Below are 23,241 nucleotides of genomic sequence, written 5' to 3' on the forward strand. Positions count from 1 at the left end.
GCTTTGAGGGATCTATACACTTGAACACCAATATCCCTCTCTTCCTCCACACTGCCAAGAATCCTGTCTTTAATCCTATATTCAGCATTCAAGTTCGACCTTCCAAAATGCATCACTTTACATTTATCCAGGTTGAACCCCATCTGTCATTTCTCAGCCCAGCTCTGCATCCTGTCTATGTCGCGATGCAGCCTGCAACAGCCCTCAATACTATCAATGGCACTTCCAAACTTTGTGTCATTTGCACATTTACTAACCCACCCCTCAACCTCCTCATCCAAGTCATTTCTAGAAACTACCAAGAGCAGAGGCCCAAGAACAGAGTCCCGCGGGCCACCACTCAACACTGACCTCCAGGCAGAATACTTTCTATCTACAATCACTCTTTGTCTTCAGTCAGCCAACCTATTCTGAATCCAGGTAGCCAAATCTCCCTGTATCCCATACCTCCTGACTTTATGAATGAGTCTACCATGGGGAACATTATCAAATACCTTGCTGAAGTCCATAAACACTACATCCACTGCTCGACCTTCATCAACCTGTCCCGTCACCTCCTCAAAGAACTCAACAAGATTTGTAAGGCATGACCTGCCCCTCACAAAGCCACGTTGACTGCCTTTAATCACACTATGCTTTTTCAAATAGTCATAAATCCTATCCATCAGAATTCTTTCCAAAATCTTGCTGATCACAGACGCAAGACTGACTGGTCTGTAATTGTCAGGGATTTCCCTATTACCCTTCTTGAAAAGAGGAACAACATTTGCCTCTCTCCAATTCTCCAGTACGACTCCCATGGAAGGTGAGGAAGCAAAGATCTCTGCCAGCGGCTTAGCAACCTCCTTTCTCGCTTCCTGGAGCAACCTCGGATAAATCTGATCTGGCCCTGGGGACTTATCAATCTTAATGTTTGCTAAAATTTATAAAATTCATCAATCTTGATCTGTTCAAGCCTATTTCCCAGTTCCTCAAAGTTCTCACTCACAACAAGGTCCCTTTCCTTTGTGAAAACCGAAGCAGAAAACTCATTTCGGGCTTCCCCTGTCTGTGCACAACTTCCCTACACTATGGTAAAAACAATGACTGCAGATGCTGGAAACCAGATTCTGGATCAGTGGTGCTGGAAGAGCACAGCAATTCAGGCAGCATCCGAGGACAGGCAAAATCGACATTTCGGGCAAAAGCCCTTCATCAGGAATAAAGGCAGAGAGCCTGAAGCGTGGAGAGATAAGCTAGAGGAGGGTGGGGGTGGGGAGAGAGTAGCATAGAGTACAATAGGTCAGTGGGGAAGGAGATGAAGGTGATAGGTCAGGGAGGAGAGGGTGGAGTGGATAGATGGAAAAGGAGCTGGGCAGGTCGGACAAGTCCGGACAAGTCAGGGGATCGAGTTGCTGGAGGTTAGAAACTAGGATGAGGTGGGGGAAGGGGAAATGAGGAAACTGTTGAAATCCACATTGATGCCCTGGGGTTGAAGGGTTCTGAGGCGGAAGATGAGGCGTTCTTCCTCCAGGCGTCTGGTGGTGAGGGAGCGGCGGTGGAGGAGGCCCAGCACCTCCATATCCTCGGCAGAGTGGGAGGGGGAGTTGAAATGTTGAGCTACGGGGCGATTTGGTTGATTGGTGCGGGTGTCTCGGAGATGTTCCCTAAAGCGCTCTGCTAGGAGGCGCCCAGTCTCCCCAATGTAGAGGAGACCGCATCGGGAGCAACAGATACAATAGATGATATTAGTGGATGTGCAGGTAAAACTTTGATGGATGTGGAAGGCTCCTTTAGGGCCTTGGATGGAGGTGAGGGAGGAGGTGTGGGCACAGATTTTACAGTTCCTGCGGTGGCAGGGGAAAGTGCCAGGATGGGAGGGTGGGTTGTAGGGGGGCGTGGACCTGACCAGGTAGTCACGGAGGGAACGATCTTTGCGGAAGGCGGAGAGGGGTGGGGAGGGAAATATATCCCTGGTGGTGGGGTCTGTTTGGAGGTGGCGGAAATGTCGGCGGATGATTTGGTTTATGCGAAGGTTGGTAGGGTGGAAGGTGAGCACCAGGGGCGTTCTGTCCTTGTTGCGGTTGGAGGGGTTGGGTCTGAGGGCGGAGGTGCGGGATGTGGATGAGATGCGTTGGAGGGCATCTTTAACCACGTGGGAAGGGAAATTGCGGTCTCTAAAGAAGGAGGCCATCTGGTGTGTTCTATGGTGGAACTGCTCCTCCTGGGAGCAGATACGGCGGAGGCGGAGGAATTGGGAATATGGGATGGCATTTTTGCAAGAGGTAGGGTGGGAAGAGGTGTAATCCAGGTAGCTGTGGGAGTTTGTAGAAAATGTCAGTGTCAAGTCGGTCGTCACTGATGGAGATGGAGAGGTCCAGGAAGGGGAGGGAGGTGTCAGAGATGGTCCAGGTAAATTTAAGGTCAGGGTGGAATGTGTTGGTGAAGTTGATGAATTGCTCAACCTCCTCGCGAGAGCACGAGGTGGCGCCAATGCAGTCATCAATGTAGCGGAGGAAGAGGTGGGGAGTGGTGCCGGTGTAATTACGGAAGATCAACTGCTCTACGTAGCCAACAAAGAGACAGGCATAGCTGGGGCCCATACGTGTGCCCATGGCTACCCCTTTGGTCTGGAGGAAGTGGGAGGATTCAAAGGAGAAATTGTTAAGGGGGAGGAGCAGTTCGGCCAAACGAATGATTGTGTCGGTGGAGGGGTACTGTTGGGAATGTCTGGAGAGGAAAAAAACAGGGCTTGGAGGCTCTGGTCATGGCGGATGGAGGTGGAGAGGGATTGGATATCCATGGTGAAGATGAGGCGTTGGGGGCCGGGGAAACGGAAGTCTTGGAGGAGGTGGAGGGCGTGGGTGGTGTCTCGAACGTATGTGGGGAGTTCCTGGACTAGGGGGGATAGGACAGTGTCGAGATAGGTAGAGATGAGTTCAGTGGGGCAGGAGCATGCTGAGACAATGGGTCGGCCAGGGTGGTCAGGCTTGTGGATCTTGGGAAGGAGGTAGAACCGGGCAGTGCGGGGTTCCCGGACTATGAGGTTGGAAGCTGTGGGTGGGAGATCTCCTGAGGTGATGAGGTTCTGTATGGTCTAGGAGATGATGATTTGGTGATGGGGGGTGGGGTCATGGTCAAGGGGGCGGTAGGAAGAGGTGTCCTCGAGTTGGCGTTTGGCTTCAGCGATGTAGAGGTCAGTGCGCCAGACTACCACTGCGCCCCCTTTGTCCGCTGGCTTGATGGTGAGGTCAGGATTGGAGCAGAGGGATTGGAGGGCTGCGCGTTGTGAGGGTGAGAGGTTGGAGTGGGGGAGGGGGGTCGACAGGTTGAGGCGGTTAATATCCCGGCGGCAGTTGGAAATGAAGAGGTCGAGGGCAGGTAATAGGCCAGCGCGGGGTGTCCAGGTGGATGCAGTGTGTTGGAGGTGGGCGAAGGGGTCCTCGGAAGGTGGGCGGGAGTCCTGATTGTGAAAGTAAGCTCGGAGGCGGAGGCGACGGAAGAATTGTTCGATGTCACGGCGTGTATTAAATTCATTGATGCGTGGACGGAGGGGGACAAAGGTGAGTCCTTTGCTGAGGACTGATCGTTCGTCCTCAGTGAGGGGGAGGTCTGGGGGGATGGTGAAAACTCGGCAGGGCTGGGAGCTGGTGTGGGTATAGAGCTGGGAGTGGGGTCAGAGCCAGTACCTGGAGTGGGTGTGATGGTGGGGGGAATGGGGGTAGAGTCATGAGCAGGGGTAGTGTTCCCCTCGGGGTTCTGGGGGGTGGGGATAGTGACAGTGGGGTCTGTGGGGGACGTGTCAGCAGAATGCAGGTGAGTGGCGTTGGTGGGGACGGAAGTGGTGGCAGACACGGCAGTAGGGGTGGCGGAAGTCACTGAGCGTGTGGCATCGGCGATGATGTGAGGGCCGGAAGTGGCTGTGGGAGTGGCCATGATGGGGGCAGAAGTGACATCATCAATCAGCGTGGGGGTGGTAGCTGCATCAGCTTATCTCTCCACGCTTCAGGCTCTCTGCCTTTATTCCTGATGAAGGGCTTTTGCCCGAAACGTCGATTTTGCCTGTCCTCGGATGCTGCCTGAATTGTTGTGCTCTTCCAGCACCACTGATCCAGAATTCCCTACACTATCCCTGGCCGACCCTACCTTCTCTCTGATCATTCTCTTATTCCTCACGTGAGAGTTAAAATGCCTTTGGATTCTCCCTAATCCTTTCTGCCAAGCCTTTTTTGTGCCCCCTCCTAGCTCTCCTCAATCCATTTCTGAGCTCCTTTCTAGTAAGCCTATAATCCTCTGAAGCTAGAACCTTGCTTCCTTCACCTTACATAAGCTGCCTTCTCTCTTTTGATGAGAAGCTCCTCTGTTCTTGTCATCCAAGGCTCCTTAATCTTATCTCTTTTTGCCTGTCTCAGAGGAACAAATTTGTGCATCACTTGCAATACCTACTCCTTAAGCTGTTTCCACATGTCTGTTGTGCCCTTTCTGTGGAACAATTGCTCCCAATCTGTACTTCCCAACTCCTGTCTGATAGTATCATAATTTCCTTTTCCCCAATTAAATATCTTTCCTTGGTAACTGCTCCTTTCCCTTTCCAAGGCGATGGTAAATCTAAGTCAGTTGTGGTCACTGTCACCAAAGTGTTCTCCCACTGCGAGATCTGACACCTGTCCTGGCTCATTGCCGAGCACCAAATCCAAAATGGCCTCTCCCCTCATCAGCCTGTCTACATACTGAATAAGGAAACCTTCCTGAACACCTGACAAGAACAGCTCCATCCAAACCATCTGCACCAAGATGGTTCCAGTCAATATTAGGAAAGCTGAAGTCACCCATAACAACAACCCTGTTACAATGGCATTTTTCTAAGTTTCCTGGCCTATGAGTTATTCAATCTCCCTACTGTTATTAGGGAGTCTGTAGAAACCCCCAATGAGATGGTTGCTCCCTTGCTGTTCCTAACTTCCACCCATACTGACTCAGTAGACAAACCTTCCTCAACAACCTTCGTTTCTGTAGCTGTGATGCACTCTCTGATTAGCAATGCTACACCCCCTCCTCTTTTTCCACCCTCCCGGTTCCTTTTAAATGTTCTAAACCCTGGAACATCTAGCAATCTTTCCTGCCCCTGTGAAACGCACGTCTCCGTTACGGCCACAACATTCTAGTCCCAAGTACCGATCCATGCTCTAAGTTCATCCCTCTTATTTCTGACACTCCTTGTGTTAAAGCAGACACATTTTAACCGATCCCTTTGTTTCATCACGTGAAAAACCTTCCTGATAGATTCACTGCATCCTGTCACTGCTCCATCTATAACTACTCCCCTCTCAGATATGTAGCTCTGGCTCCCATCCCCTTGCCAAACTAGTTTAAACCCTCCTTAAACTTGTACCTAATGGAGTGCCACAAGGATCTGGGCTGGGCCATAATTACTTACAAAATATATTAATGACTTAGATGGTGGAAGTGAATGTATTATCAAGTATTGAGGATGACTCAAAGAAACTCCAGAGGAAGATAGACATACTAGGTAAGTGGGAAAATTTTGGGAGTTGGAATATTACGAGGGGAAATGTGAGGATACACACTTTGGCAGTAAGTTTTGAAAAGCTGAATATTACTTAATTGGGGAAAGATTGCAGCAAGGGATTTGCGCACCTTTGTGCAAGAATCACAAAACGCAAGTATCCAAATTCAGCAAGTAACATGGAAAGCAAATAGAACAATGGCCTTTATTTCAAAGTGAACGTGGCATAAAAATAGGGAGTTCTTGCTAACATTATATATGGCACTAGTTATACCACAGCCGAAATATTGTCAAGAGTTTAGTCCATTTACCTAAGGAAAGATATACTGGCATTGGAGGCTGTCCAGAGAAGGTTGACTAGGTTATTTTGGGTATAGACAGATTTTTTGATGAGGAGAGGTTGAGTAGGGGCACGTACTCATTGGAAACATAGGAAAAAGAGAGTATGTTTTCATTGAAACATTTTCATTGAAGCACGGTGGGGTAAATGTGTACCTCCTGTGGGACTAGATGGTATATCTTAAAATAAAAGGTTGTGCATCTAAGACAAAGATGAGGAGAATTTTTTTCACTGAGAGTACAGAACCTATGGAATTCTTTTGTATTCATTTATAGAATACGGGCATCACTTTGCCAGCATTTGCTGCCCATTTCACTACAGAGATATTTCGTGGCTAGGTTGTTCAAGACTGAGATAGAATTCTAATCAGAAAGGGAATCAAGGGTTTGGGGGAAAAGGTAGGAAAATCAGAACTATCAATACAACCGTGATCTCACTGAATGATAGAACTGACTAACAAGCCAAATTCCTGTACCTCCTCTTTGTTAATTTTTTAGTATCCATCACATCCCTTTTCCCTTATTGCAAGGCATACTTTTTGTAACACCACCAAACACTTCTCAGGGACACCACTGACCAGAATGCTAATGAATGACCTATATAAATACATGTCTGCAAAAGCATGACAACAAGGCTGAGAATTCTGAGGTGCACAGTTCCCCTTGTGCTTCGTCTGCCATCTACAAAACACAAGTCAAGAACCTGACTGAATACTCTTTACTTACCTGGATGAGTGTCACTTTAACAACACTCAAGAAGCTCACCAGCACCCAGAAGAAAGCAACTGCTTAATCCGGGCCATATCTGTCACTTGGAACATTCAATCCCTCTACCACCAACATTCATTGGTAGCAGAATGTATCATAAAAAAGATGCACTACAGCAACTCACTAAAGCTCAGTCGACAACACTTCCCCAAATTTGCAAGCGCTGTTGACTAGCAGGCGAAGAGCAGCAAAAAGGAAGAGAACACACTATCTGTGTTATTATAGAAATACCTCACACTTACATCTGTCTGCACCATTTGACATCGCTGAGCTCGAATCCGTGACACAAATCCAAACACATCCACTTTCCTCTCTGCATGCATCATGTCCAGCATGGCATCAATGACAATAAAAGTGCCTGTACGTCCAACACCAGCACTGAAAATTACAAAAAAACACATTAAGTTGGAAAATAATGCAAAGGAGTGATTTTTATGAAAAAGTATTGCAAATGTTATCAGTGCAGAACTCAACAGCCATCTCTTGGAGTGCAGGCTTGCTAAGCAATTTCAAACAGCAGCGAAGAGTGGCACTGAACTGAACTCAAGTCAAATATCGGAAAACCTGGGTAAAGGTAGCACATTTCCCTTTATTTAACCAGTTTCTTTTTGGAGAAAGTCATGACAATTTGTACAGATCCAGCCTTTTCTCAAAAAGCCAAAGTTTTTAAAAATTCAAGTCAAATTCTTAACAGCCATGGAAGTATCTGAATTATTTCTCTCTGTATTCTTTGTCTAGACATCAAAATGGTTATTCCATTGCAGAATTATGCCCAGAACCTGACGTGATCTACCTTGTAGATTATAATTTCAATAGTTAATGATTTTCTTTGGGAGCAAACAAAGTTTGGTATTAGTTGAGGTGTCATTCTGAAGTTGGCAAAGACTTGCTGGTACGAATGAATATTGATTCTACAAAGGTGACTGTACTCTTCCATGATGATATTTATCAGACCAACAATTAGTATTTTTATGAACATTTTTAAAAGTTCTGTTTGGATTTTTGGTTTAGCTTTCATGACGTTATTTATCATATTTATCATTTTGGCTCTAAAAGACTCCGGTCAGACCACATTTGGTGTATTGTGCACAGTTTTAGGCCCCATATCTCAGGAAGGATGTACCGGCCCTGGAGTGTGTTCAGAGAAAGTTCACGAGAATGGCCCCAGGAATGAAAAGCTTAACATATGAGGAATGGTTGAGGACACCAGGTCTAAACATGATGGAGTTTAGAAGGATGGGAGAGGGGATGTAATTAAACCATGCAGTATACTGAACGGCCTGGACAGAGTAGATGTTGGGAAGATGTTTCCATTAGTAGGAGAGACTCAGAAATGAGGGCACAGCCTTAAAGTAAAGGGAAGTCCTTTTAAAATGGAAATAAGGAGAAACTTCTTTCGCCAGAGACTGATGAATATAATGGAATTCGTTGCCACAGAAGGCTGTGGAGGCTAAGTTATTGAGTATATTTAAGACTGAGATAGGTTCTTGGGGATCAAATGTTATGGGGAGAAAGCAGGTGAATGGGGTTGAGAAACGTTTTGGTCACAATTGAATGGCGGAGCAGACTGAATGGTCTAATATCAGTTGATTAGATTATATTAGATTCCCTACAGTGTGGAAACAGGCCCTTCGGCCCAACAAGTCCACACCAACCCTTCGAAGAGTAATCCACCCCCCTCTGACTAATGCACCTAACAACTATTTAGCATAGCCAATACACCTGACCTGCACATCTTTGGAATATGTGAGGAAACCGGTGTACCCGGAGGAAACCCACGCAGACATAGGGAGAATGTGCAAACTCCACACAGACAGTTGCCCAAGGCTGGAATCGAACCTGGGACCCTGGCTCTGTGAGGCTAACCACTGAGCCACCATGCTACCCTTACATCAACAATTAGTCGGTCTTACATCAACGATCAGCATTTTTATGAACATTTTCTGTTATTTCCTTTTTGGTTGAGCAAGATGATAATCTTGCTTTGCAGCTCCACCAGGGTGACACTTCATGATTAAGGAGAAAGTGAGGAGTGCAGATACTGGAGATCAGAGTTGAAAAGTGTGGTGCTGGAAAAGCACAGCAGGTCAGGCAGCATCCAAGGAACAAGAGAATTGATGTTTCAGGAATAGGCCCTTCATCATTACCTCATTTTTAAGTATGCTTGGTGCTGCTCCTGACATGCCCACTTCATTGAAACAGGGTGAACACCTGCCTTGATGGCAATGGTAGAGTGGGGCATATGCCAGGCCATGAGGCTGCAGATTGTGTTGGAGTATGTTTCAGTTGCTGCTGATGGCCACAGAGCCTCATGGACGCACATATTTTTTCGAACTCTGTCCCATTTAGCACAGTAATGCCATGTGACTTCATGATGTTATGTGACTTCACTGAGGACTTCCAGGGCAACTTCCTCCGAGTGTATAGCATTGTGCTATCAGCAATGCTGGGTCTGTCCTGCTTTGCGATAGGACATATCTCGGAATGGTGATGGTGGTTTCTAAGACATTGTCTATCAAATATGATTCCATGAATATGACTGTCATGCTTTTTCTTGACTGGTCTGACAGACAGCCCTCCCAATGCTGGCACTAGCCTCTAGTTATTAGTTTGGAGGACTTTTCAGGGTGACAGGGCTATTTCTGCCATTATCGTTTCTGGTGCCTATGTCAATACCAGGTGATACTGATGACATCAAGTTTCATTTCTTTTTTTGAGACTTTCTAGCAATTGTCACAATCGAGTGACTAAGCTATTTTAGTCTAAGCTATTTTAGACTAAGCTACATTAAGAATCTAGTCACATGAAGACTAGATCAGGTAAATGTTCAGCAAAGACAATACACAGATAGTCCATGTAGGGAAGGGGTGTAATAGACTTTGTATTTGGGAATGAGCCTGGCCAGATGACTGAAGTTTCAGTGTGGGAGTATTTTGGGCACAGTGATCATATGGATAAGCATAAGACTGGTCTTCAGGAGAAAGTGCTAAATTGTGGGTAGGCTAATTACAACAGTGATGGGTAAGAACTGGAGAAATGAGTTTGGGGGATGTTGTTAGAAGGTAAATCCATATCTGACATGTCAGAATCTTTTAAAGGCCATTTGATCAGAGTTCAGAATCAGCAAGTTCCTGTGAGGATGGAAGATTTGGGAACAAAGAAATATTGACAGTTTAAATCAAAATGTCAAAGAAACCATATGAAAGAATTAGGAAACTGAAATCAGACAAGTTTCTTGAGTATAATGAAAGTAGGGAAGAACTTAAACAAGGAATTGTGAGGGCAAAAAGACAAAATGAAATTAAGGAGATTTCCGATGCATTTTTAAAAAAAAAACGTATATTAGAAGCAAGATGGTAGCTGGGGAAAGGGTAGGCCCACTAAAGGTCAAATATGGGAATTTATGCATGGAGCCAGAAGAAGTGGGTGAGATCTTTAATGAATACTTTGTATTGGTATTCACTGAGCAGGGGGAAATGGCTGATGCTAAAATTAGGGATAGGTATGTTGGTATGCTACGGCATGTCAATATAAAGAAGGTGGTTGTAGTGATTGCAACAAGGTCAGCCAAGTGGACTTCATAGAATATGAGGTCCTGATTGAGGTTATTAACCTGGTCCAATCAGGGGTCCCGGCCGATGGATTAGAGCAGGAGTGTCAGCGGTTCTGTTTACTCTGAAAACTGGCTCTGAGGATGCCGGAGCAGTGTCAAATACTAAGTACGTGTAAATAAAGAGTGACTGAGTTCGGGTAAGCATTTATGGCATCTTTCATTATTTGGGGAGCATGACCCTTTTAATCCTGCTGTTAAAGACTGGTCTAAGTATGTGGAAAAAAGGTGTTATTTGTTCCAAGCAAATGACATTGGGGCAATGAGTAATTTTCCTGACAGCTTGTGAACCCACAGCTTTTTTGGTTATTAGGAGTCTAACATTTCCTGAGGAACCAAATAGAAAACTTTTCAAGAGCTGATGGACTTAGTGAAGCAATATTACGATCCCAAGTATTCTCTAACTCTGAGACACTATCGGTTTTACTCAGCAGTTTGAGAACCAGGGGAATCTGAGTCAGGACTTTTGATGAGATTAAGACAACGGGCAGAGGCATATGAATTTGGTTTAACCCTGAATAAGACGCTGAGAGACTGTTTGGTATGTGGAATTAATGATGTAACCATGCAAAAGTGCCTACTAGCTGAAGCCCAACCGGACTTCAAACAGGCACTACAACTGGCTTTGTCACTAGAAAATGTGGCAAAGGGAGCATATGAGTTACAGATTATGCAGATGGAAGTGGACACCTTCGCCAGACCAACTGAGTTTGGGGACACCGCTTGAGTAACGGCAACTACATAGCCTCATTCAGGATATATCCTGAAGGGAGAGACTGTAGATTGGCCCACAGCAAAATTCCCAAATCAAAGCCAAGCCTTGGCCAAATGGTTAACATTTTCTCCAGGATCTGGGCCAGCAAGCCATTCTAGTTGCTTCTGGTATGTGCATTCAAAACAGCAAAAAAATCTCAATAAGCCTGAAGTGAGTAAGAGAACTCATAGGCTGTAATCCAGGAGAGTGCACACCCTGGAAAGTCCACCTACATTTGCCTTGGAATAGTTAAATTGTTTAGCAAGATTCAAATCAGAACCAATCTTCCAAGTAAAAATGGGCAGTCTGAAAGCATTTCCTGCAGAAAACAAAACATGATTTGATTATCACATCATCCCTCATGTAGCTACACTAATATCTCCAGCTAATGGGGAGAGGACTCTGCATCAAGCTAAATCTGATCTTTCCAAATGTTGGGGTGAGGGTGAAACAGCATCAGGAATGCCAGTGCCAGACACAAGACTCCTTGAAGTGAGAGAGATAGTTTACTTTAGGAGATGAAGTTTGGTGACGAAACCACAAAAAAAAGCCCTGCATGTGGAAGAGACATGGTCAATGTGAAGTGAGGTCTTGAGATATACAAAGTTTGGGTAGGTGAGGTGGTCTTGAACAAGCAGGTGGACCACATGAAAGCTGCAAAGTCGCAAACAAGGCAGGAGCAAAACATACCCAGCCCCTCAGAACAGTTGGAAAGGCTGCAGGAACCTATGGGTTCACCCACTCCATCTAGCATCGAAGAAACCTCGGAGTCTGAGACTGACATGGCAGATGTCCCAGACTTAATGTCTTTACTGCCTGTACAAGAGGAAGAATTTCTTTCAAGTCGCTCAGAGCGCAAGAGGCAGGCTATGGTTCAGTACAGGTTGCCTGGATCAGAAGCTGAGTCAGAGTCAGCAAAACGTGCCAGGAGAGGCTACAAGAAAAATAACTTTCCTGGACTTAGAGGGAAAAGGATGTAGTGATTGTAACGAGGTCAGCCAGGTGCATCTCATAGAATGAGTTCCCTAAGTGCATCTGTTAACCTGGTCTAATCAGGGAGCTTTGGCTGACAGATATATATAGGATTGTCAGATTTGTGTTCACTCAGAGCTGGCTCTGAGGGAGCTGAATCAGTGTCAAGTATTATGCATGTATAAATAAAGGGAGACTTGGTGACAGGATATCAGCCTCCAAGGAATTATTTCAGAGATTGTGTTGGGTACCTTGAAAAACATTAAGATATTTAAGACCCCAGGGCCTGATGGATCTATCCCAGTCCACTGAGGGAGGCAAGGGAAGAAGTTGCTGGGACCTTAACAGAGATCTTTGTATCCTCTGTAGCCACAGACGAGGTTCCAGAAGATTGAAGAATAGCCAATGTTCTTCCTCTATTCAAAAGGGCAATAGGGATAATCTAGGAAACGATGAGCCAGTGAACCTAACATCAGTGGTAGGAAAATTATCGGAGAAGATTCTTAAGGACAGGATTTATTCAAGTTTGGAAAAGAATGGGCTTCTCAGGGATGGTCTGCATGGCGTTACACGGGCAAGTTTTTGTCTCTCAGATTTGAGTTTTTTTTGAGGAAGTGACAAAGATTGAAGAGGACAGGCATGTTGTCTACATGGACTTTACTGCAGCATTTGACATGATCCCTCATTGTAGGCTGGTCCAGGAAATTATGTCAGATGGGATCCATGGTAATTTAGTCAGTTGAACGTAAAACTGGCTTGGTCATTGCGACAGAGGGTAGTTGTGAAGGGCTGTTTTTCTGACTGTAGGTCTGTGATCAGTGGTGGCTCAGTGCAAGGACCTCTGTTCTTTTGCAATACATAAATGACTTGGATAAAAATGTAGGTGATCTGATTAGTAAGTTTGCAGACAACATGAAAACTGAAGGTGTTGTGCATAGTGAGGACAGCTGTCAAATCATATAGCAGGATCAGTTGCAAAGTTGGGAGAAGAATCGACAGATGAGGTGATGAATTCTGGAAGGTCAAATGCAAGAAGAAAGTATTAGTAAATGGCAGGACCCTAAGGTGCATTGATATATGTCAGGATTTTGGGATGCAAGTCCATAGCTCTGTGGAAGTGGCAATCAAATGGATAATGTTACAAAGAAGGCACATGTTTGCCTTGTTACTCAGGGCATTGAGTATAAAAGTTGGCAAGTCATGTTACAGCTGTATAAAGCTTTAGTTAGGCCACTTTGGAGACCTGTGTGTAGTTCTGGTCACCACACAAGAGAGGAAGGTTGTGGATGTTTTGGAGAGGGTATAGAAGAGGTTTACCAGGATGTTGCCCAGAATGAAGTGCATTAGCTATAAGCAGAGGTTTGACAAACTCGGATTGTTTTTGTTTGAGCGCTGGAGGCTGAGGGACAGCCTGATAGAAATACATAAAATTATGAGAGACATGGATGCGGTAGATTGTGGGAGTCTTTTTGCCAGGGTGAGATCAGATAGTGGCACATGTTTAAAGTGAGGGGGAAAATTTAAAGTTGTGTGAGGCAAGGTTTTCACAGAGAGCGTGGTAGGTGCCTGGAATGTGGCTGCCAGAGGAGGTGGTAGACCCAAATATGGTCGCAATGTTTAAGAGGCATTTAGATAGTCAAATGAAGAGGCAAGGAATAGAGGGATACGGACCATGTGCAGGTTGGTGGAATTAGTTTAGAATGGCATGATTGTTGCTGCAGACATGGCGGGTCATTTTCCTGTGCTATGTTCTATGAAAGATCATTATTGAACCAGACAGATGCTTGATTTTGAAGATTGGGCGGCACGGTGGCACAGTGGTTAGCACTGCTGCCTCACAGTGCCAAAGACCCGGGTTCAATTCCCACCTCAGGCGACTGACTGTGTGGAGTTTGCACGTTCTCCCCGTGTCTGCGTGGGTTTCTTCCGGGTGCTCTGGTTTCCTCCCACAGTCCAAGGATATGCAGGTCAGGTGAATTGGCTATGCTAAATTGCCCGCAGTGTTAGGTAAGGGTATGGGTGGGTTGCGCTTCGGCGGGGCGGTGTGGACTTGTTGGGCCGAAGGGCCTGTTTCCACACTGTAAGTAATCTAATCTAAAGAGAATAGTTTTATGCTCATCTCTAAACTCTTATTTTTAATTATTTAATGAATTGAAATTCCACTATCTACCATCGTGATGGGTTTTCAATCCAAGACACCAGAACATCACCTGGGTATCTGGATTAATAGCCTGGAATGATAGCATAGAAATAATCTCCCCCCATACTGAAGTGTAATCGAAGAGAAAGGGCACAATCAGACATGTATCTATTAGGAGGGGAGATTATTCTTTGTTAACATAGTGGGTATTGTGGAAGAACTTTCAGGATACGGGGAAATGGATAATTTGAAATGTTCAACGTGACAAATTCTGATCATGGAATCTAAATGGCTGAAGGCATAGTGATGAATGGTGGAGTAAAGGGAGGAAGGATACAAAAGGCCATGATTATAAAACCAAAATTCAGAAAATAGGGGAAGACTCTGGCTGGACAGACGACAGAAAAGGAATCTATGGAAGATTTAAACACAAGGATTTTGTGTGAAATTGAGACACATTGGGGTAACTAAAGACAATTTAAGTCAACAAGAACAAGATATATCAGTGAACACGATAAAGAGGGAGAGAAGGATTTGAATTTATATAGCTCTTCGTAACATCTGAAATCTCGAAGTGCTGTACAGCCAAACTGTTTTAGAAAAGTAATCATTGCTGTAATGTAGATTGTAGGGAGTTATATTTTAATTGACTCAAACCTTACACAGGTTGGAAACACACTTTGTCCAAGGAATATAGCTGTGGTTGACAGAGGTCAGTCACCTTAGGAACAAAGAACAGGAGCAAGCCATTCATCCATCAAGCCTGCCCCGCCATTCAAAATAAACATGTCTGATCGAACAGTTATAGGTGGCAAGGTGGATCAGTGGTTAGTACTGCTGCCTCACAGTCCCAGTGTCGGGTAACTGTGTGGAATTTGCACATTCTCCCAGTGTCTGTGTGGGGTTCTGCCCACAGTCCAAAGATATGTAGATTAGGTGAATTGGCCAAACTAAATTGCCCATAGTGTTCAGGGATGTTTAGGTTGGGTGCATTGGTCGGGAAAATGTTGAGTAATAGGATAGAGGAATGGGTCTGGATGGGAAACTCTTTGATGTTCACAACTATCCAAGTAAAAATAATCCTGATCTCAGACTGAAGTGGCAGCCCTCTTAGTTTTAAATTATGCTCATGGCTCTCAACTTCCTAACCATAGAAAACATAGATCCTGTATTCACCTTGCTTGTCCCTTTAACTTGTTTGCACATTTCAATTCAATCACCTTATTCCTCAAATCACCTTATTCCTCAAATTCCATCATTCTAGGAACAAGTCTGCTGAACCTTCGTTGTGCTTCCAGTGAACCTCTGCTGTGCTTCCTCTATGGGAATAACATTTTTTCAGAGGTAAGATGACAAAACGTGCACACACTACTCCACATATGGTCCAAACTCCAATACAACCAAACAAGAATTTATTTCTCTTATACTAAATTTTTTTTTAATGCATTTGTGTGATGTGGGCATCGTTGGCTGGGAAGCATTTATTGCCCAATCCTAATTGTCCTTAGGGTGCTGGTGAGTTGTCTTTTTGAATTGCTACAATCCATGGCTATACATAAATGCATACATTTCCAGGATATTGACCCAATGACAGTGGAGGAACACTTATCCAAGTCAGGATAGAGAGTGGCTTGGAGGGGAACTTGCAGGTGGCAGTGCTCCCATGTATCTGCTGCCCTTGTTCTTCTAGACGTATGTCGTTGGAGATTTGGAAGGTGCTATTTGAGGATCTTTGGTGAATTTCTGCAGAGCATCGTGTAGATAATACAACCTACTGCTACTGTGGATTAGTGGTGGAGGGAGTGGATGTTTGTGGATGTGGTGCCAATCAAATACACTGCTTTGTCCTGAATGGTATCAAGCTTCTTGAGTGTTGTTGGAACTGCATCTTTCCAGGCAAATGGGGTTTATTCCATCACACTCCTAATCTGTGCCTCAGATGATGGACAGGCTTTGGAGAGACAGTGGTGAGTTATTTGCTGCAGTATTCCTAGCCTCTGACTTGCTCCTATAGCCACTGTGTTTGTTTGGCGAGTCCAACTGAATTTCTGGTCCATGGTAACCTCCAGGATTTTGACAGTGGGGAATCATTGATGGTAACACTATTGAATGTCAAAGGGCTGTGGTTAGATTTTTCTCTTATTGATGATAGCCATTTCCTGGCATTTGTGTGGCATGAATGCTACTTGCCACATGGTCAGCCCAAACCTGGATATTGTTGAAATCTTGTTGCATTTTGTTATGAAGACGTAGGCATATACTGTTACTTTAAGAGAGTGTGAAAGCTGGCAAGGACTTAATAAGCACAAAGTGTGCTCAAAAATTTTAAAAATATAATGTTTGGCTGTGAAACAAACAGATCGAGCGGAGTTGCTATGGTACACGACAAATTCAAATTTGGCCAGTTTAAATTATGCCCTAGGATACCAAAATACAATCAAATTTGAATTTTACTGTTTTGACAACATCAAATCAATGAGACAATCTAATGTTTTGTGGTATAAAAATCAGGCATTGTGAACAGTTAGCCAGAACGGCAAAGAACACCAACAAAAAGAGATGGCCGCAGAATCGCTCTCCAAAAGGTACCTGTTCATAGAAATCTGTGCAGAAGACTGAAAGAAGACCCAAAAAATCTGGCTTTGAAATTTGAATTTTTTGTAAAACGTAATCGAAGGGTTTTATCAGATAAGTATATTGTTGTGGAGTGGGAGGAGATAAATCATTCAGACAAAGCTATTGTTTGATTTTTTTTTCTTAGAGTTAAAGAATAAATAGTTAATATTTCTTAAACAGTGGGACTTGGTAGTTTCTTGTCACTCATACTTTATAGATTACAAGGCGATGTGAGCTTTTCTGTGTGTTTGGTTTAAATTAGCAGAGGGGTTTATCCCATGTCGTAACACTTTGGGAGCTCAGGTCAACGATTTGGACAGGTTTAGACTGATCCAGACTGTGATTTGGACAGATTCGGGCTATTGAAAAAGCCCAGTAGATTTAAACACTTAGTGTCCTAGATCTTTAAATAAAACGCGGAGAGAATTTGTTTAATTTCGGTTACTTGTGGGTGGCTAAACTAAAAGTGAGAGAAATAGGCTCTTAAAATTGTTGAAGAGGTTCTGAGGTTTGAAAATGATACCCAAATTTGCCAAGAACGTTTAGAAAGAAAAGTCCACACTCTTAGAATTGGCAAAGAGGTTAGAATTGGGTTTAACCAAGGACAAAAGTAAAGCAGAAGTTGTAAGGGAATTATTCAAACACTTATGTGTCAGAGAAACAGACAAGTGCAGTAGAGGTTGAAAAACTTAAATTACAATTGAGGAAAATGGTGTTAGAAGATAAAGAGAAAGAGAGGCAAGAGATAAGGGGGGGGGGGGGGAAGAGAGAGAAGAGAGAGAAAAAAAAGACAGAAGGTTATTAGCTGAGCAAACAGAGAGAGGGAGAAGAAAGGGAAAGAGAAAAAGAGAGAGAATTTGAACTTGAGAAGTTGTGACTTAGTCAGCAAAGTCAAGTTAACAGGATGGAGATTTAAAGAGAAGGTAATGACATATACAAATATGACAAAACTCTACCACATTTTGATGAGAAAGATGAAGCCTTCTTTATTTCATTTGAAAAATTGGCTAGGCAGATGGAGTGGTCGGAGGACTTGGGGGTCAGACTAGTTCAGACTAAACTGGTAAGCAGATGAAGGGCTTTTGCCTGAAATGTCAATTTTCATGCTCCTCGAATGCTGCCTGACCTGCTGTGCTTTTCCAGCACTACACTCTCGACTCTAATTCGCGTACCAGGTGAAAGTGAGGACTGCAGATGCTGGAGATTAATGAGGTATTTGCTGTGCTGTCAGATGAGGGGTCAAGAGATTATGAAAAGTGCTTATTTTAAGTGCTTATGAATTGGTACCAGAATCATATAGATAGCAGTTCAGAAACATAAAGAACCAGCTAAGACTTATGTTGAGTTCGAACAAATTAAATATAGTCATTTTGATAGATGGGTGCGGGCCTTAAAAATAAATAGACCTATGAGGCTTTAAGAGATTATTTTGCTGGTGGAATTTAAAAATTCACTTCCAGACATAAGAATTTACGTGGATGAATGGAAAGTTCAGGAAGAGAAAAGACCAGCAGGGTTAGCAGATGAATACACGTTGGTGCATAAGACAGGCTTCCGGCAAAAATTTCATCGAGGGAAAGAAGTTTGGAAAAGGGAAGATCCTGCACTACAAAACAAAGAGTAGAGAACACTGGTAAGTATTTACCACAAGTTAAAAAAGAAGCCCAAGAGGGTGGAAAGGAGATGAAAGGCCTCAGGTGTTTCCACTGTGGTAAAGTGAGACACTTAAATTCACAGTGCTGGTTGTTAAAGAAAGGCACTGTAGGAAAAGATGTGATAAAAGAAGTTAAGCCAGTGGCATTAGTGAAAGAAGTAAAGGAAACGCCATGAAAACTCAAGGAGCTGCAGAGAGTGTAGATTCTAGGCAGGGTCTGGGTATGGAGTTCGTGCCTGACCTCTGTAAAGAATTCGCCTGTACGTAAAGGCTACTCAGAAAGAACAAGGGGAGAAGGGCAAGAAGTCATAAATTTGAGATGCAGGATCTAACCAGTCTCTAATGGTAAGAGATTGCACTCTTCCTGACCTGTTACCAAAGGAGTGGTAATTTGTTGGATAGATGAACAGAAATTTAGTGTTCCCCTATGTAAGATCAGGTTGGAGTGCCAACTCAAGATTGGGAAGTAACAGTGAGAGTGATTGACAGAGTGTCAGTTCCAGGAATACAGTTTGTTTTTGGGAATGACTTAGCAGGGTCCAAGGTGGGAATGACACCTCTTGTGGAGAAGCTCAAGGACGACCAGGAAACTGACGAGCTAAAAGAAAAATATCCTGGTATTTTCCCAGACTGTGTAGTAACAAGATCCCACATGATTTGGATGTGAAAATAGGAGGTATAGTTAGTCAGAAGGTTACCTCAGATTATAATGGGATCTTGATCAGATGGGCCAATGGGCTGAGGAGTGGCAGATTAAATTTAATTTAGATAAATGTGATGTGCTGCATTTTGGAAGAACAAAACAAAACAGGACCTATACACTTAATGGTAAGGTCCTAGGGAGTGTTGCTGAACAGAGACACCTTGGAGTGCAGGTTCACAGAGTCACAGGTAGATAGGATAGTGAAAAAGGCATTTGGTATGCATTCCTTTATTGCTCAAAGTATTCAGTACAGGAGTTGGGAGGTTATGCTGCGGCTTTCCAGGACATTGGTTAAGGCACTTTTGAAATATTGCATGCAATTCTGATCTCTTTCTTATTGTAAGAACGTTGTGAAACCTGAAAGGGGTCAGAAAAGATTTACAAGGGTGTTGCCAGGTTTGGAGGATCTGAGCTATATAGGGAGAGGATGAATAGGCTGGGGCTGTTTTCCCTGGGGCTTCAGAGGCTTGAGGGGTGGCCTTATACAGGTTTATAAAATCATGAGGGGCATGGATAGGGTCAATAGACAAAGTCTTTTCTCTGGGGTGGGTGTGTCCAGAACAAGAGGGCATAGGTTTACAGTGAGAGGGGAAAGATACAAAAGGGACTTAATGAGCAACTTTTTCCACGCAGAGGGTGGTATGCGTATGGAATGAGCTGCCAGAGGAAGTGGTGGAGGCTGGTACAATTGCAACATTTAAAAGGCATGTGGATGGGTATACAAATAGTAAGTGTTTTGAGGGATATGGCCAAGTGCTGACATATGGGACTAGATTATGTTGGGATATCTGGTCGGCATGGACGAGTTGAACCAAAGGGCTTGTTTCCGTACATCTCTATGACTCTATCATAAGTCTTCTATGACTCTATCATAAGTCACAGAACAAAGATAAAACTAAAGAGAAAGGTGAAGTAGTTGAGGTTCGGTTAGCTGACACCCTGTTTGATGTAATAGTGCAGGAAAAACCTGAACAGGCAGAGGGTCAGACAGAGGTGTTTAGTCCTGAAAGGCTAATGGATTTGCAACAGAAAGATGAGACAATAAAGGATATAAATGTTGATTCATACTCTGAGGGTTATTATCTGAAAGATCAAATCCTAAGACGGAAATGGAGACCACGATATATTAGTGCAGAGGAGAAATGGGCCGAAGTGCACCAGATTGTGTTGCCGGTAGCACAGAGACAGGAAGTGTTACGGGGTAGCACATGAACCACCTGTAGGAGGTCACATGGGGCAGGAGAATCAGGTTAAAGTTCAAAACCATTTCTTTTGGCCTAGAATGCACAAGGAAGTGGTTAACTTTTGCCGTAGGTGTCAAACATGCCAAATGATAGGTAAGTTACAGGCAAAAATAAATCCAGCACTTTTGTTGCCAATTCCCACATTCTAAGAACCTTTCATGCGGATTAGAATTGTGTAGGGCTCCTCCCAAGAACTAAAAGTGGGAACCAGTACTTACTGACCATAATGGGTGTGTCTACCAGATTTTTGGAGGCAATTGCATTATGGAGTCTTGAAGCAAAAAGGGTGGTTGAGGAATTGGTAAGTTTCTTCACATGGTAAGGGTTACCCAGAGAAATTGAGTCAGACCAAAGGTCTAAATTTGCTGCTAGGCTATTTAAAGTAGTAATGGATAGCTTAGGTATGCAGCACTTTAAATGTAGTGTGTATCATTCTGAATCCCAGCTTTAGAAAGGTGGCATCAGACCCTGAAGACCATGTTGAGAGCATACTGTTAGGATCACCTGAATGATTGGGATAAAGGTAACCCATTTGTATTGTTTGCCATTGGAGATGCCCCAAATGAATCTACTCAATTTACTTCTTTTGAGTTAATATTCAGACATGAAGTGAGAGGCTGTTTGAAACTAATTAAAGAAAAATTGACAGGACCAAAGTTGGAAGTCTCACATTATAAGAGGTGAGGGAGAGGTTAATTCGAGTCAGTGAGTTAGCTAAACAGCACTGAAAGGGGGCAGAGCTTAGAATGAAGCAGGTGGGAGATAAAAACTCAAATTCAGACGTTTTCCCGTGGGGATAATGTATTAGTATTGTTACCAGTGATAGGAGATCCTTTCAAAGCTAGGTTTAGTGGTCCCTATCAAATTGAGAAAAAGTTGAGTCAGGTGAACTATCTGGTAAAAAAATCCAAATAGAACAAAAAGCAAAGAATAAAGAATATTGCAGCACAAGAACAGGCCTTTTGGCCCTCCAGGCCTGCTCCAATCCATATCCTCTATCTAAATGTGTCACCTATTTTCTAAGGATCTGTATCCCTTTGCTCCCTGCCCATTCATGTATCTGTCTACAGATGTATCTTAAATGACGCTATCGTTCCCGCCCCTACTACTTCTGCTGGCAATGCATTCCAGGCACCCACCACCTTCTGTGAGAAGAACTTTTCATGCATATCTCCCCTAAACCTTTCCCCTCTCACTTTGAACTTGTGACCCCTAGTAATTGAGGCCTCCACTCTGGGGAAAAAAGATTTTTGCTATCCATCCTGTCTACACCTCTCATGATTTTGTAGGCCTTAAATCAGGTCCCCCCCACCCCAACCATCTCTTTTCCAATGAAAATAATGCTAATCTACTCAACTTCTTCTCATAGCTAGCACCTTCCATACCAGGCAACATCTTGGTGAACCTCCTCTGCACCCTGTCCAAAGCATCCACCTCCTTTTGATAATGTGGTGACCAGAACTGTACGCAGTATTCCAAATGTGGCCAAACCAAAGGCTTGTACAACTGTAACATGACCTGCCAACTCTTGTACTCAATACCCTGTCCGATGAAGGAAAACATGCTGTATGCCTTCTTGACCACTCTGTTGACCTGGGTTGCCACCTTCAGGGAACAATGGATCTGAACACCCAAGTCTCTCTGTACATCAATTTTCCCCAGGACTTTCCCATTTACTGTGTAGTTCGCTCTGGAATTGCATCTTCCAAAATACATCACCTCGCCTTTGTCCAAATTGAACTGCACCTACCATTTCTCTGCCCAACTCTCCAATCTATCTATATTCTGCTATATACGCTGATAACCCCCTTCACTATCTACTACTCCACTAATCTGAGTGTCATCTGCAATCATGTTAATGAGGGAATCTACACCTTCCTCCAAATCATTTATGTATATCACAAACAACAGTGGTCCCAACACAGATCCTTGTGGGACACCACTGGTCACAGGTCTCTGTTTTAAGAAGCTCCCTTCCACTACTTCTCTCTGTGTCCTATTGCCCAACCCATTCTCTATCCATCTAGCTAGAACACCCTGGACCCCATGTGATGTAACTTATTTCATCAGTGTACCATGGGCAATCTTACCAAACGCCTTACTAAAGTCCATTACTATGACACCTACATCCTTTCCCTCATCAATCAACTTTGTCACCTCTTCAAAGAATTCTATTAGGTTTGTAAGACATGACCTTCCTGGCACAAACTCATGCTGCCTATCACTGATAAGCCCATTTTCTTCCAAATGGGTATATATCTATCCCTTAGTAGCTTCCCTACCACTGATGTTAGGCCCAAAGGTCTGTAATTACCTGGATTAACCCCGTTACCCTTCTTCAACAAAGGGACAATATTAGCAATTGTCCAGTCCTCTGGGACCTCCCCTGTTTTGAAGGATGCTGCAAAGATATCTGTTAAAGCCCTAGCTATTTCCTCTCTTTCTTCCTCCAGTAACCTGGGATAGATCCTATCCAGATCTGGGGACCCAATAGAAAAAAATCTGTATCGGGTATGACACGTGAATATGTTGAAACATTATTACAGGGAGAAAGAACTGGAGAAACAGGCATTAGTCACTACCCCGCAGAGAGAGGAATCAAATCCAGATGTTGTGGAATTTTACATGCCTTAAAATATGTTAAACAATGAGGAAGTTCAGTTCAGTTCAAATCAATTCAATTCAATACAATTCAGTTCAATTCTATTCAATTGATCGTCACGTGTACTGAGGCACATGGAAAAGCTCTGTGTTTTGTGAGCGAGACAGGTAGATCACAGAGTTAAGTAGCATAGATAAGTAAATAATAGGTAAACAGCAGCAAAAACAAAACACAGGTACAGGTGAATGTTAAGAGTTTGAGAGTCCATTCAGTATTCTATCAACAATAGGGTAGAAACTGTTTTGAAACTGGCTAGTGCACGTATTCAGGCTT

At 43.8% G+C, this 23,241-nt stretch overlaps 1 protein-coding gene across 7 annotated transcripts in view; it reads right to left on the bottom strand.

Moving 5' to 3' along the window:
- ptpra (protein tyrosine phosphatase receptor type A) overlaps positions 1 to 23,241 on the bottom strand; it is a 313,384-nt gene that overhangs the window by 52,421 nt on the left and 237,722 nt on the right. For all 7 annotated transcript variants that reach the window (XM_043700933.2, XM_043701012.2, XM_043700779.2 and 4 more), the window contains one exon: positions 6,856 to 6,991. In XM_043700933.2, the coding sequence (XP_043556868.1) occupies positions 6,856 to 6,991 (136 nt within the window). The remainder of the gene's footprint in view (positions 1 to 6,855; positions 6,992 to 23,241) is intronic.

This window comes from Chiloscyllium plagiosum, unplaced genomic scaffold (genome assembly GCF_037043375.1).
Source record: "Chiloscyllium plagiosum isolate Xiang-an unplaced genomic scaffold, Cpla_swu_hap1 HiC_scaffold_1, whole genome shotgun sequence".
In the NCBI taxonomy this organism is placed as follows: domain Eukaryota; kingdom Metazoa; phylum Chordata; class Chondrichthyes; order Orectolobiformes; family Hemiscylliidae; genus Chiloscyllium; species Chiloscyllium plagiosum.